The sequence below is a fragment of the Sciurus vulgaris genome (genome assembly GCF_902686455.1).
Source record: "Sciurus vulgaris genome assembly, chromosome: 2".
In the NCBI taxonomy this organism is placed as follows: domain Eukaryota; kingdom Metazoa; phylum Chordata; class Mammalia; order Rodentia; family Sciuridae; genus Sciurus; species Sciurus vulgaris.
The window spans coordinates 115210323-115225915 of record NC_136462.1 but is presented as its reverse complement, the minus strand read 5'-3'; the positions used below and the strand labels follow the sequence as shown (position 1 = coordinate 115225915).

Here is a 15593-nt window from a genome sequence, read left to right as displayed (position 1 = left end):
CTTATCTGTCTAGCCTTATCTCCTGCCCCTCACTCAATGCTCCTGCCCCACCCAACAGCTTTCAGTTCCTTGAAAGCAATGGTTCTGACCTCTCTCCAGTCTCAGGGCCTTTGCACAAGCCACTCCTGGCTCTTCCCCTCAGGATCCTCTACCCTCTTTTCTGACCTTTCTCCTCTTTCAGGTATTTGGGTAAACATCCCTTCCTCTAAATGTTTTCCCAACCCCTATCAGTTAAATTAAACTTCACTGTGATTTTCCCTGATTGTATTGGCCACAGTTTGCAACTACGTGTTTGAGTATTTGTTTAGTATCTGTGGGCTCTGCAAGGTCAGGGATGGTGTTCCCAGTACCAAACAGGTGATTGGCATAAAGTAGATGCTCAGTGGATTTTTACTGAAGAAATGAAGAGGGAGTAGAATTTTTTAAATTATCTTGTTTTTAATTGACTCATAGTAATTGTTAATATTCACTGGGTGTGATATTTCAAGACATGCCTTGGGTACAGTGATGGGTCAAGAGAGCTCACAGGGAAGCAACTCCCACACTGCAAAGGAATACTGAAGGAGGTCATGTGGGGGAGACCCAGCTTGAGGGAGGTCAGAAGGAATGGTGGCCAGAGATTTCCTAGAGGGGTTCTGAAGCCCACGGAAGGATGGAAGTTTGTCCAGAATTTGAAGTTTATTTCTAGAACATTCCCTGTTCTCAAAATTCCTGTCCTTGGCATCAGCTTGACCCATTTTGCCCTAAGGATGGGATGGGGTAAGACGGTCTTCATGGCTTATTCAAAAGCCAAGAGTTTGGGCTCAAAGTTAGATTGCTAAATAATGGACCCTGAAGAAGGCGCCCTAGGAGGTTGGCGGATGCTTCACTGGTGGCTGGACCTGGGGGGCCTTTCGGGGAGAAGCCCCTGGGAACAGGATCTGATGTGTGTACCCTCCCTGATACCAGGATGGGATTCTGCTGGGAGCTGTTGGCGCCTATGACTGGAACGGAGCCGTGCTGAAGGAGACGAGCAGCGGCAAGATCATTCCGCTCCGCGAGTCCTACCTGAAGGAGTTCCCGGAGGAGCTCAAGAACCACGGCGCCTACCTGGGTAAGGGCCCTGGGGCAGGCGCAGGAGGACGCGGCTGCCGAGCCTCACCCACGCACAGGCGAGGCGCCTCGCGGTGCCGGGTCACGCAGCCACCCTGAGCTGCAGTTCCAGGCCTGAGCACCAGGCCCAGGGCCGGCTCTTCTCCATCCGCCAGGCCCAGCGCCACGCCCACCCCTAAACCGCTCTGCACAGACAGAACAAATGACGAGCCGTTCCCCGCATCTTTAGGGTGTTTCAGTTGATGCTTTTAGACTCCAAGTCTGCTGCTGGTGGCGTTAAAGCTTCCCAGCCCAGCGCGCTGAGCCTGCCTCCCCAGAGAAAATGCAAGTCCTGCGGAGACTCGACCCTCCTTCCTATTGATTGATGTGCCAAAGAGCCGCAGGAGGCGCTGTCCCTCCTCTGGTGCTTCCGAGCCCCACGCAGGGTCCTGGCAGGCCTGCCGAAGACAAGGCGCCAGAGACCAGTCTGTTTCCTCCTGTGGCAGGGTACACAGTGACGTCGGTCGTGTCCTCCAGGCAGGGGTGGGTGTATGTGGCCGGAGCCCCCCGGTTCAACCACACGGGCAAAGTCATCCTGTTCACCATGCACAACAATAGGAGCCTCACCATCCACCAGGCTCTCCGGGGTGAGCAGGTAATAGAGGGGAGGCTGAAGTGGGGGCACTGGGGGTGGAGGGGCCTCCAGGGCTCACCTCTTCCCTGACATCAGGAAGGCCCCAGACCCACAGGCATCTTCCTGGAATGGGGCACATAAATCACCCACCAGTGTCCACCTAAGCTGTCACTTACGGCCCTAAAATAGCCTTGGAGCAGACTACCCCCTCCCCACCAAGCCAGGCCCAGGCCCTGCTGGTAGCAGGGAAGACCCAAAAGAATTCTTCCCTTCATGTCACCAACCTCTTTTCTGGTACACCTGGGTGATGGTTCCCAGCCTATGTTGCCAAGGCCCCCAGGCATCCTGAAGGGACAATCACACTCCTCAAGCCATCTTCATGTTGCCAAAAGTTGGGAGTCCACCCCCAGCAAGGTCCCAGGGGCCCCCAGGATGCTAGCTTCTTCCTTTTTCCTGGAATAGTGACAATGCAGAGTGGCAGTGGCAGTGCCACTGCCCCACCCGGGACGTGGTTGGCATGTTAGAGGCTCCTGAGTGCAAACTGGAAAGCTATGGAAAGAGTGGCTGGTGGTGAACAGATTCAGAGTCCCTTCAACAGCCAGGACATCTGGTCCTAGGAAGCAACATGGCTTTGCCTAGATTACATGGCAGATTGCTGGAGGGGTCAGGTCAAGAATCTAGGCCTCTAGAGGGGCTCTCTGGCACCTCCTGAGCCCCAACAGCCCCCACCCAGGCCTCGCTGCTCCGATCTGGTGGCATCCAGCTACCCTAGCCCAAGCCGAGCCTGTCCATGCCCATAGCTATCGTTCTGGGCAATCCCTCAGCCCTCCTGAGCCTGGGAACAGCCCTGTCCTGCCTCTCCTGCTGCCCATGTCCCATCACCGTGATGACACGCCCCTCACTGGGTGGAACCTCAATCCTTCTAGCCTAGAGCACCGCCATTCTGCCCCTCCTTCAGGTTGTCACCTCTGCCCTGCCCACCCCGTGCCACCCAGGGCAGGCTCTTCTGGAAGTCATGGGCTAGACCTTGAGAGCTAGAGGGAGTTCTCTGATGAATTTATGACATGTTTTCCGCCCAGTTCCTCCTCTGACATTCGAACAAGAAACCGCAGTGCTGAAAGCAGCTGAATTAAGTGGATTCCAAATCACTGTGACCCACATAGCTAAGGCCACAGATTTAGACACATTCCTCCTCCCTCCTCCCTTGCTCTGTCTGCCTCTTAATTGCTTTAAGTAGACACATCTCTCCTGCTCCCCAAGCCAGGCTTATTATTTCCTTTTTCTCTTGTCTGTATTTTTATCTTTCTCCTCAGTTAAAAGCTTTTAATGCTTGAGAATAGATTTCTTCTGAAAACACCCCGCACCAGGATATGGTGGAGTAGGGAGGCAGGGGCTCATGTGTCACACAGTCCCAGCTTAGCAGGGACCAGCCTTCTGACCTTGGGCAAGCAACTCAAATTCTGAGTTTAGGTTCCTTCCCTGTAAGATGAGATGACTGGGCTGGGGATGTGGTTGGATGGTAGAGCACTTGCCTAGCATTTGCAAGGCCCTGAGTTTGATCCCCAGCACTGCAAAAAAATATAAATAAATAAAATGAGATACTATGTCTCCCAAACAGCATGCAGCTCACACAAGCCAACCCAAGGCTGTAAAACGATCGCACAGGGCCTGCCCCATGCCTTCCCTTCCCTAAGGAAACCCAATAAGCTTTCATTAGGTCTCTCCTGTGTGCCAGGCATGGTACTAGGCCCAGGGGACACATCCTTGTGAGGTTTCCAGTGGAGGGAGCAGCTGGTGGGAGGGGTATGGAATCTGGGGAACGTGGAAAAGAGGCTCCCACTGGAAGGAGGGAGGGCAGGGACAGCTTCTGAAAGGAATGGCTTTTAGATCCAAGGGATGGCAGGTGTTGCCTGGGGAGGCAGGGAATAGAGAGGCTTAGGCAAGGGAAAACTTGTGCAGAGGGCAGCCCAGAACTAGGCAGCCCCTGGGTCTTTGGAAGAAGAGAAATAACTGGGCACAGCAGGAGCCCAAGGCTCAGCATGGGGAGCAGGGGGTGGCAGGACAGAGGCTGTGCAGGAGGCAGGTCCAGCAGGATACACAGAGGAGTTTCGACTTTATTCCAAGTGGCTGTGGCTTGATCAACTGCTAAAGGCCAGTCTGGTGCCATGGGAGTGGAACAGAGGGCCAGCCCCAAGGCTGGAAGGCCAACTGGAAGGAATGGATCCCAGAGCAGGAGTGGTGGGGAGTAGGGGGTGCGTTGCTGGACATCAGGTGGAACTTCCTGGTAGAGCTGCAGATGGGAGAGGAGGAGCGGGGAGAGGGGGGCTCCCAGGCTTCTGTTGAGGGGTAGGTGGCACCTCCCCACCGGGGTGGAGAGCCCTGCAGTGGGGCAGGAGAGGAGCACGGCAGGGACTCAGATGCCAAGGAGAATTCAGCACTCCATCCCAGACTCCAGCCCCAGAGTGACCCAGGATATTGAAACTTGAAAACAAGCTCAGTGTCCAGCAACAGGCTTGACTAAATACATCAGGGTGCTACAGAATCAGCGGTGATCATGTCGGAGAAAACATATGTCATGGGCTTGGGGTGTAGCTCAGTGGCCGAGCACTTCATCTGAAGCGTGAAGTCCCAGGTTCTACTCCCAGCACAGAGAAAAAAATATTTTTGAACAAATGTGCCGCGAGGAAAAGGCTTATGATCCATCATTACATTTAACAATTAGTATATGTCCGGGCACGATGGCGCACACCCGTAATCCCAGCAGCTCGGGAGGCTGAGGCAGTAGGATCACAAGTTCAAAGCCAGCCTGGCTAGGTTATATACAAATTAGTAAGAACCTGTCTCAAAATAAAAAGTAAAAAAGGGCTTGGGATGTTGCTCAGTGGTTAAGCACCCCTGGATTCAATTCCCAGTAACAACGACAACAAAAAGTATATAAACTATATGTGGAGTATGGTCCCAATTTATAAAAATAAAAACATATACACACACGTAAGAATTAGTACTATACCTCAGGAGAAAAGGCTAGAAAAAAGTACACTAAACATAGTCATAGTAGTTATATTTGGATATTGGGATTATGGGTAACTTGTTTGCTTCTTTATACTTTTTTTTTTTTTTTTTTGTATTTTCCTTATTTTTGTAAAATAACACTGCCCCATAGAATAAATGGCCACTCAAAAAAAGTTCAATAATGGAAGTAAGGGTGGGGGAAGGAAAGGGACAAAGGCAAACTGAAGGCAGGCGAGTCCACCCAGGGGAGGGAGAGAAAGGGAGGGCATGCAAAGGGGATGACATACGGGTACCCCAAGATTCTGAGTCAGAGGATGGCGTTGGCTTCCCTCTGCGGCGGTGGCCGAGGGCTCTCGGCTGTGTGGCAGCCCAGCCCCCGCCCCTCTCCCATTCGTGTGCCGCAGATAGGCTCTTACTTCGGGAGTGAGATCACCTCAGTGGACATCGACGACGACGGCGTGACTGACGCCCTGCTGGTGGGGGCACCCATGTACTTCAGCGAGGGCCGCGAGCGGGGCAAAGTGTACGTCTACATCCTGAGACAGGTACAGCGGGTGGGGCAGCAGCTTCTCAAGGGCGCCCGCTTTGACTTGGGTCACCACCAGGGAACCAGGGTTCCAGAGAGGCCCGCCTGCAGGACCCAGGCCAGGGGAAACAGGAACCTCCTCTGTCGCTGGGCTCATGTCACCAGCAAGAGAATTCTGGGGGGATGGAGTGGAGAGAGGATGCTGTGGCCACAGGTAGAGGGAATCATGACCCCAAGGTCCCTTACCAAGACCCCTGAGCCCGTTCCTGGCCTTGGCTTTGTAGAACCGGTTTGTTTATAATGGAACACTGAAGGATTCCCAGAGTTACCAGAATGCCCGATTTGGGTCGTCCATCGCCTCTGTTAGAGACCTCAACCAAGATTCCTACAATGACGTGGTGGTGGGAGCCCCGCTAGAAGACAATCATGGAGGCGCCATCTACATCTTCCATGGCTTCCAAGGCGGCATCCTGAAGATGCCCAAGCAGGTGAGGTTCCCCTGGGAAGCGGGTGGAGCAATAGCTACTTCTGTGTGGTCACGTGGTTCCGCGTTTTCTTCTGGCCCTCCCGCAGGAGGGGACCCCGCCTGTCCTGCCTATACTTACCTCTAGTCTAACTTTGGACCTGAGTGCACTGTCTTCGGTGCCATCCCAGTGCCACTTCTGGCACCCTCTCCCGCCTGCCCTCCCAGTGTCACCCACGACAACCCTGGCACTACCTCCCCGCCACAGGCACGGAGCAATTGACTGCAGGTGGAGGACTCCTAGTTGGTCCCACCGCTGAATGCACTTCCCACCCCTCAAAACTGACCCGTCTCAGCCCCCGTCATCACCTGGCCCACGTATATTTTGTTAGTAAGAGAGTCTAATAATACACCCAGATCCGAGGTGCTGATGGGTGACCTGCCGAGCATTGTCTGTTTACACTGAATGGGGAACTCTTTTAAGAAATAGTATTTTAATCCAAAAGCAGTGTGTTAATGGCAGGAATGTCATGCCATGACAGACTTCGGCGAGCCTCCCAAGGGTGTCATTGAGCTGTCCCCAAGACTGTGGGTTGTGCTGCAGGCCCTGCCCTGAGCTCACAGTGCCTGCGCCCTGCCTGCACTCTCCTCTCCCTGCAGAGAGTGGCGGCCTCAGAGCTGGCTCCCGGCCTCCAGTACTTTGGCTGCAGCATCCACGGGCAGTTGGACCTCAATGACGACGGGCTGGTGGACCTGGCGGTGGGCGCCCTTGGCAATGCTGTGATTCTGTGGTTGGTTCCCCCACTTTTCCTGGCTCTTGGGCTCTTCTGGGGGTCACAACAGGATAGAGGGTTTAAAGGATAGGCTTCGGAGTCTTTGTCCTTTTAATCATTGTCAGCCAAACAAACCTGGATTACACATTTCCCTTTTATGGAATCACCTTACATTATCTTCAAATTCAAATATCTCTTCTTTATAGATTTCTGGGACTTTAAACCAATGTAGCGTGTGAAAACCCCACTTAGAATCTGTGCTGAAAGCTCTGCTTCCCAGCATTCCTTCCACTTCAGCTTTTCAAGCTACTTCAAGGGGCACACTGAGCGCATTCAGCTGAGCTGGGAGGACCTCGCCTTCTCCCCTAGCATGGGAGATGTGATTTCAGCACTTCTTTCCTCCAAACCCCTGTGGCTTCTTTTTCCTTTTGGGGGGCTTCATTTCAATGCTTTCTAGATGCCCATGTATGTTACTGTAGGTTGGTAGGATGCCTCCACAAAAATTAATCTAGGCTTTTTCATGTATGTTGATGAGTTATAGTTCATTATTTATTTATAACTTGAAGAAAAAGATCCCTCAGTGTACCATCACCTTCAAACTACCACCTTGAGTGTTTTGGCATCTTTCCTCCAATCTTTTTCTGCCTGCATATAATTTTATATAAATTCAAAATTTTCACACTATTTTTTGGGGGGGTACCAGGGATTGAACTCAGGGGTACTCAACCACTAAGCCACACCCCCAGCCCTATTTTGTATTTTATTTAGAGACAGGGTCTCACTGAGTTGCTTAGCACCTCGCTTTTGCTGAGGCTGACTTTGAACTCAAGAGCCTCCTGTCTCAGCCTCCCGAGCTGCTGGGATTACAGGTGTGGGCCACCATGCCCAGTTTTTTCACATGATTTTTTAGAATGCATTGAACAAATATCATGTGACTTTACAGGGAGACTAAAGATGGGGAGGATGTGCCCCCTCCTCAAGAATATTGCCATCCAGTGGGGAAACGTCTCCAGCCAGCTCCAGGCATAAGCTTCTGAGTGGATCCTCTGGGAGCAGTTTCCATCTCAGAGAGAAGCGTGGCAGGAAAGAAGGCTGCAGATCTAAGCATGCGCTCCTGAGGGATCTGGCTTCGCCACGAGGGCAGTTCCTTCTGTATATCCCAGCACCTGTTTCTTGCCACAGCACATTGTAGGGGACAGGGAGCAGCACACCTGCTGGGCCCCGATATCTGTCAGCCATAACCAAAGCATCCACTGCCACACCCTCCCAGTGGTGTCCTCTGGCCCTCTGGAAAGTGCTGGGGAAGCCATAGTCTCCGTGGGTCCAGCCCAGTCAGAGTACAGGTGCACCATCTCTCTTTGAAGTCTTTCACCACATGTGGGGCTTGTAGGTATTTGGCGGGGTCGCAGCAGCAACAGCAGCCTGGTCTTGAAAGACGTGATGAGAGTATTCCCCAGCCAGGAAGCAAGGCAGGTGTCCAAGGCCCGCACTAGGGGGTAGTCATGGCCAGCAGGTCCTTAGGGTGGCACATAAACTTTATAGGAAACAAGATACACACCTGCACACACCCAGGGAACTCAAGTCTCACAGAGGGAGTTTGATCAAGCTCTGGCTTTTGGGGTCTGGACCTGCATGCAACCTAGAGTGATGAAACTGCAGGCCAGAGCCCTCTGGGAAGACTTTATGGTCAAACCCCATGGCTCTCAAATGTGACTGCTCATGAGGGTCACCCAGGAAGCTTTTAAAACTCATTATCCTAGCTTGACTCAGACCCTTTAAAGCAGAATTTTGCAGGAGGGACCCAGGCAGCAGCGTTTTTTTTTTTTCAAACTCCGAAGGAGATTCCAGCAAGCAGCAAAGTAGGTGTTCTCACTCACCCTCATGACCCTTGCAGGCCTCATCAGTGATATCAAGGGACCTGCCTCAGGTCCAGTGAGAAACCAACCTTACCTCTGAAACCTGTGAACCATCCTACACCTATGTCCTTTTATATAAAGGCATGGTTGCAGAGGCAGTAAGTTTCTGTTCCTAATTATGTTTGACTTAGATCAATATCTTAGAGTACTTTTGTATTTCCTTGGCTACCTGACCAGCCAAGGAAAGGTAGTATTGGGTGGATGGATGGCGAAGCTCTAGAACATGGTTCAGCACTGGCCACACCTCAGAATCACCTGAAGAGCTTTAATGCCTCTTGCTCTTCAGAGTGTGGTCCACGAGCCACCAGCACCAGCTCCACCTGAGAGCTTCTTGGAAAAGCAGAGCCAGTGCCAAACTGTTGTGTCAGAATCTGAATTTAAACAAGATACTCAGGAAATATGCAAACAGTTTAAAAATGAGAAGCACCACTTTAAATCATGTTAATGCCTGATTCTAATGCAATTTGGCCCAGGTTTTTTTAAAGCTTTCTAATGATTCTAATGGACATACAGGGTTGGGAACCCCAGAAAACGAAGGGGCAAAGGGAAGTCAGTGTGTACAGCAAGCACACCCCTGGGAGAAGGGCACAGGGCCACTCTGGGTTCTGTGGGGCTGTTGAGCCCTTGTCCACCTGCACACTTCTGCCCAAACCTGTGGCATTTGAAGCCCCGCCCCCACCCCATCGTACCCTCCAATGGTGGTTTGCAGATTCTGCTTCCATCTGGATCCCCACCTTTCCCCATAGGTCATAGCTGAGATCCTGCCCCACCCCGGCTCACTGGCCCTTCTCCTCCAGGTCCCGGCCTGTGGTCCAGATCAACGCCAGCCTCCACTTTGAGCCATCGAAGATCAACATCTTCCACAAAGACTGCAAGCGCAATGGCAGGGATGCCACCTGCCTGGCCGCCTTCCTCTGCTTCACACCTGTGTTCCTGGCACCCTATTTCCGAACCGCAACTGTTGGTAAACCAGGCCCCTCTGCCCCTACCCCATGCTCCCTTCTCCCCATGAACTTTGCAATCGCTTTGTCCACAAAAAGGGCTTTTCCTGAAGATATTTCTAAGTGCCAGGTCACACCTAGAGCTATATCTTCTGAAGGCCCCTGTCATTACAAGGGACAAGGAGACTCATGCCAGGGCAAGGGTGGCAGTGAGCAGAACTGGCCAATGAGAAGGAACTCATGTGGCTACCATTAGAACATGGCACTGGAGGCAGGAAAGCCAACAGCATGGAAGCCCAGAAGTCAGCATGGGTGCAGAGGAAAGTCAGAGCCGGGAGCCAGCACTGAGCAGCCAGGCCGGAAGCTGGACCTCGCGGCCAAGCACTTCACCCCAGTAGTGACGGGGGCCACTGGGCAGTCGGTGTGGGTCCAGTCAGGACAGTTCCTTCTACAGACCATTCATTCACCAAAGGCCAAAGTGAGGCACCTGTTCACAACAGCCCAGCAGTGGTGGCTACAGGTTCTAGGACCTGGCAGGGCCTGCCCCTGACTGGGATGACTGGCATCATCTCAGTGGAGGAGCAGGAACAGACAAGGAAGAGGAGGGCATCCAAGAGATGAGGACAAAGGCAGGCCTGGGCGGCTGTGCCTTCTCTTCCAAGTTCTCCTGTGACAGGAGAAAACACACCTGGACGGGAGAAGGACTGAGCTTTCCTAGAACTGGCAAAAGATTTTCCTAGATGAAGGAGAGGGGGCTGCCAAACTTAAACCCCAGAACCAAGGAGGGGTGGGAGGCCTGGCCTGCTGACTAGTGGGCCCAGAGCCCGCAGCAGAGGCTCTGACCTGCCCCAGCAGGAGCCCAGAGCAGTGGGAGACAGGGAAGGTGAAGGGTGTGGAGCGGGTGTTGACTCCAGCAGGGGCTGAAGGGGACACTGGCCCTTGTCCTGTCTCCCCTCCTCCCTGTGGGGTTCTCCTTCCCCTCCCTCCTTCTCCTCCCATTCCCTTCCCGCTGGGCCCCTCTTCATTTCTCTTCCTCTCCTCCCTCTTCTCTTCAGTTCCTTCCTTTTCCTCGTCTCCTGCATCAGTTGCTCCCACACAGAAGCACCCGCCTATGCAGGCCTGTCAGGCAAGAGGAAGGGCTCTTCCCTGGCTAGCCTGGGGGACTTCCTGGAGGATGCAGACTTCTCAGAGGCCGTTTTTAAAGAGAAGCAAACAACCCTCCATGGGAACATGGCTCCACCTTCATGGTCATGCCCTGTCTATCCCCTCCTGCAGGTATCAGGTACAACGCCACCATGGATGAGAGGCGGTATATGCCACGGGCCCACCTGGATGAGGGTGGGGACCAGTTCACCAACAGGGCTGTTCTGCTCTCCTCTGGCCAGGAGCACTGTCAGCGGATCAACTTCCATGTCCTGGTGAGCCTAGCTGCCCCTTTAGCAGAGCCCAAGCCCCTACAGGATGGGGACACAAAACTGGAGGGGGAGCCAGCTGTGGGAGGGGTGAGAGCCCAGCAGCTGTCGGGCCCATTCTGAGCCTGCAGTGGCCCCCAGAAGGCCAGCCAGGGGCAGTGCTCTGGACCTTGGTCACCCATGCCCCAACTCATGCCCCAGAGAGGAGCCCCGTGGGGTGTACGTCCACCTAGTACCCCTTCCAAACCCCTGCTGCCCAGTTCTCAGATACCCATGGCTTTTCAGCAGGGGAAGAAACTCAGGAGGGAGGTGGGCTCAGAGAGGTCTAGGAAGAGAGTGAGGCCACCATGAGTCGAAGGGAGGATAAGCGTCACCAGCTGAGAACAAAGACCAGGAGGTAAGAGAGACAGCCAGGTCCTGGCCAGCCCAGCAGAGGGGGAGCCAGCGGGGTCGCAGGCAGGGTGCCGGCCTGGGGCCCCATTTATGGATGAGGAAGAGGCTGAGAAGTTCGCCTCCATCCAGAAACACCAAGTACCCAGGCCACCGATCCAGCCTCAGAGATGCAAGCAAGGGCACTGAGACCCACCTGGCCTGGGTGTTCACAACCTGTGACCAGAAAAGCAAAGAGGTGTGAAGTCCTTGTGCCTGCTAAAGTGTCCCAACAGTGGTCCTCATAGTGTGACCACACCTGCCGCAGCCTCATCACCGGGAACCTGTTGGGAGTGTGCACTTTCAACTCCCATCCCAGACCTACCACCTGGAAACTAGAGGCAGCCCATACCCAGCGTGTTGACTGACCACCCGCAGCGAGCTCTGATGCAGCTCAGGCTAGAGGCCTCTGCCCGTGTCAGGAAGTGCGGGTTCCAGGGAGCAGACTTATTAGGCCACTCTAAGAACCCCTGCATTTCCATGTACTTGGGAGCAGCCTGAACCGCCCATCTTGTTCATCTGTTTGTTCCTTCCTCTTTCATCAACGTGTGAAGCCCTGTCACGATGTAGGCCTGTGCACAGAGGCTCCCACTTATTCCTTGCTGGGAGGGGAACTGACGCATTGTCAAGGGATTTGAAGGTCGTGTGAGAAGAGGCAGCAACAGGATTGAAGGAGGAGGAGACCGTTGCGGGGCTTCCTGGAGGCCCAGGTATCCAGGCAACCAGCCGGCCTTGAAGGATGAGCAGGAGCTTAGTGAACATCCAGGTGTCAGGGTTGGCATAAGCTGAGCCAAGAGCCCTTTGCACATGGCAACGCCTTTCACTGGCAGACTGAGTTGGGACTCTCTGCCCACCTGGGGACTTATCCTGAGGGCCCACAGGGCCACTGCCCTCCCTGTACCATCCATAGAGGTGGAAGTTTTATATCAGTGGTCCTGTCCAGAAAACAGTGTCCACACCCCTGCCCTCCCTCAACCCCACAGGACACCGCTGACTACGTGAAGCCAGTGACCTTCTCAGTAGAGTATTCCCTGGAGGACCCTGATCACGGCCCCATGCTGGATGACGGCTGGCCCATCACACTCAGAGTCTCGGTATGTCCCTCCCACCATGCCTTCTCACCTCCTGTCCCAGCAGACCCACTACATGCCCCGTAACACGGTCCAGCAGAGCTCTGACGGCACAAGTCCTTGAGAGTCAGGACCAGGCCTTCTCCTGCTGGAGGCTGCTCTGCATCCCCAGCCCAGGGAGCACTGAGTCGGTATTGGAGAAACAGAGTCCCAGGGCCAGAGAGGATCTGAGACCTCCATCACCCACCTCCCCCACCTTTACAGATGAGGACAGGGAGGTCAGAGTGGCTCAATCACTAAACCCGGTCTTTTGCTTGTTGAATGACCAACTGAGTGACAGGCACTCTCCCCAGCCTGCCCCTAAGTATTCCAGAAAGAAACGTTCAGCCTTGCTATTGGCTCTGGCCTCACCCTCAGCCACATTTTCTAATCCCTGGCCCTCGGGCATCCAAGTCTGTGACATAACACACTCAGCTGTGCCCTACACCTGCAACCGCATATGGACCCCACCAGGACAGTCAGCTATCCATTCTGTCCGAGCTGGGCTGGGAGAGCAGACAAGATGTGTAAAATGCAGTATCTAAGGCTGAACCCTGAGGACTGAGAGAGCAACCCTAAGCACACGTCAGCCATGATCTTGAGCTCCAGGCACTGAGCAGGTCTCAACACCATTGAGTCCTGCCAACAACCAATTTCGAAATCACTCTGGTTTCTTGTTTGGCATTCTCCAGCACCACGAAGGGACTGTAGTGGGACAGCAGTGCTTCTGACCGTCCCCTCTTCTCTTACCACGCCCATCACCCCCAGCTCCTCCACAGGCCACTCTCACATGGTCCCATCCCCGAGCTGGCAGAGCTGCTTCCTCTCAGTGAGCCAGGAGTAGTGAATGAGTCCATGCCACTCATTCTGCGAGTGCTAAAGCCCGGGATGCAGACTGACTGGCAGGGTGAGCCCCGCTCGGGCCGTGATGAGCTAGCTGCCATGGTGGTGAGGGCCCCGGCCAGGGGAGGCAGTGTGAGCTCAGAGGAAGCTCGTGGAGCAATTAGATGACAGCCCTGGGTACCTCCTGGTGAGGCGGCTTTGAGCTGGACTTTAAAGACAGAGTAGACTGAATAGACCAAATAGATAGAATTCAGACATGCAGAGCTGAGGAGGACAGGCTTTTATTCTCTAGAGCTCACTGTATACCCAGGACTTGGAAATGGGAAAAAGCAGAGTGAAGGAAAGAGTAAAGAGAAGAAAAGCCAATGAAGAGAGTCCGGGCATGTTATGTTATGGGGGCCTCTGAAGAGCAGCTCAGTCTCTCAGAAATCTTATTAATCTCAATTTCTAGCCCCCAGCGATTGAGAAAACACACTTCACATCACTCGTACAAAGTCTCCCTCGGCGTCTATTAAATGCTCGGCGCTGTTCTTGCTCTGCAATCTCTGGCCTCCTGGGGAAATGGGCCGTTCCATATCATTGAGTGCAACAGTTGCTTATCATGTCAAATTGTTCCTTCTGATGAGCTGGAGAGGGCTGCTTCGGAAGGTTATTACATAGTTTTCAAGCTTCTTAGACAATCTGCTGGGTGGGGGACACAGGGCATATATTATTGGAGACTTGAACCCACCAGGATGGATGAGGCGCTAGAATACAGTGAGGCCCCTGAGGACACGGGAACCCCGTCTCTGGGGTGGCCCTGCTACCCAGGTTCCATGACCTCACTCCCTGCTGCTGTTGCTGCAGTGTGTCTGCTTCCAGCTGCAAGTTCCCCATGCAGTGGCGAAGCCCCGTGGATACGTATCCACATGGAGAGCCACAGAGCCCTCCTTTGAGAAAAGCCCATGATCTTAAGGCACATGTGCCTGTGACCGCCGTGTCTCCTCCACTGGGTTTAGACTGGGCTCTTGGTGGCAACCGTGACTGCTCATCAGCTCCAGGCTTGAATTTCCAGCTGCCCATTGAGCCTCTAGCTGGGGCAGGCCACTTGCACTTCCAGCTCAGCACCCCTGAATGAACTCTACTCCACCCTATATATACAGATGAAGGACGTGGCCAGCCTTCCAGACAACTGGGAAAACTTGACAACATCCTAGACCCCTTCTCCCTCTGCCCAACAGCCTCAGGAACTATTCATCCCACCTCTGGGGCCCCTAACCATGCCCACACCATCATCTCCTCTTGCCTGAATGCTACAGCCACCTCCTCAATGGTCTCCCTGCCGCAGGCCCGGCCCCTTCCAGTCATCCTCCTACAGCAGCCAGGAACCTTCAGTGTGCTCACCTGGCAGGATGCTCCGTAACCTGAAGCACTCAGTGACTCCTGCCAGTAGCAAGGCACGACCCTACGGCCCTCTAAAACTTGTCCCCTGCTCATCTCTTCCTTTCTTCCATCCACATGTCTCTTACTATAACAACACTGAACTAACTACCCATCATTTCCCAAACCAACTCCTGCCTCAGGACCTTTGCACAGACTCATCCTTCTTCCTGACTCCTTGCTCCCCTCGTCCCTCCAGTGAACTTAGTCATCATTCAGAACGCTGACCCACTGTCCCTTCCTTGAAGCCTTCCCTGACCACCTACAGGCCAGAATGACTAATTCTCCCCTCTGCCACTTCTACTCCTCATATTTTGTTTTGTTCGATTGGTTTCTGCACATTTCACACTACAGTTGTTCATGCATCAATCTTCCCCATGAACTCAGGACAGAAGCTCTTTCTTCCTCATCCTGTGTCCTCAGGACCAAACTCCTTGCCCCACACACAGCACATGATTATAACTATTGGCCAGGATTGGCAGTGCAGGATCTGGGGAGAGGGCACAGCAGACGGGGCTAGGTATGGTGCACAGACAGCTGCTGTGCTCTGAGTTCGAGGATGGCCCACAGCAAGGACAAGGGCGGAGGCTGGGAGAACCCTCTCCAGTCCTGACACTGGCTCTTCCTGGCCCAGGTGCCCTTCTGGAATGGCTGCAACGAAGACGAACACTGTGTCCCTGACCTTGTGCTGGATGCTCGGAGTGACCTGCCCACAGCCATGTGAGTCACCCCCGCACACATCCCCTGCCCCTGCCCCACTGATGATCCAGGGGCTCATGGGGCCCTGGACTGGTTCCTGCACACCTTTGTCACAGGCTGCGAAGATCAGACACTGAACTTGGAGTCTGGTTCTCACCAGGCTCTGCTTCCAACCCCCGTGTGAGCTCAGGCAGGTCCTCCCCTCCGTGGGCCTCAGTCACCTGCTCTCTTAAAATGAGTGCTGCTAGTCTACTCTCATCTCTTCACACTCTGTTTAGGAAAGGAACCTTTCCTTTGGAGCCCAAACCACAGAACAGATAAAGAATAGACTCAGGGGATTCACCTT

General features: G+C 53.8%; 1 protein-coding gene across 1 annotated transcript in view; it reads left to right on the top strand.

The window, feature by feature from the left end:
• ITGA11 (integrin subunit alpha 11) overlaps positions 1-15593 on the top strand; it is a 110003-nt gene that overhangs the window by 77321 nt on the left and 17089 nt on the right. The window contains exons 11-19 of the mRNA XM_079129577.1: positions 949-1093; positions 1578-1726; positions 5122-5262; positions 5528-5731; positions 6367-6497; positions 9193-9359; positions 10612-10754; positions 12161-12271; positions 15183-15268. Of these exons, the coding sequence (XP_078985703.1) occupies positions 949-1093; positions 1578-1726; positions 5122-5262; positions 5528-5731; positions 6367-6497; positions 9193-9359; positions 10612-10754; positions 12161-12271; positions 15183-15268 (1277 nt within the window). The remainder of the gene's footprint in view (positions 1-948; positions 1094-1577; positions 1727-5121; positions 5263-5527; positions 5732-6366; positions 6498-9192; positions 9360-10611; positions 10755-12160; positions 12272-15182; positions 15269-15593) is intronic.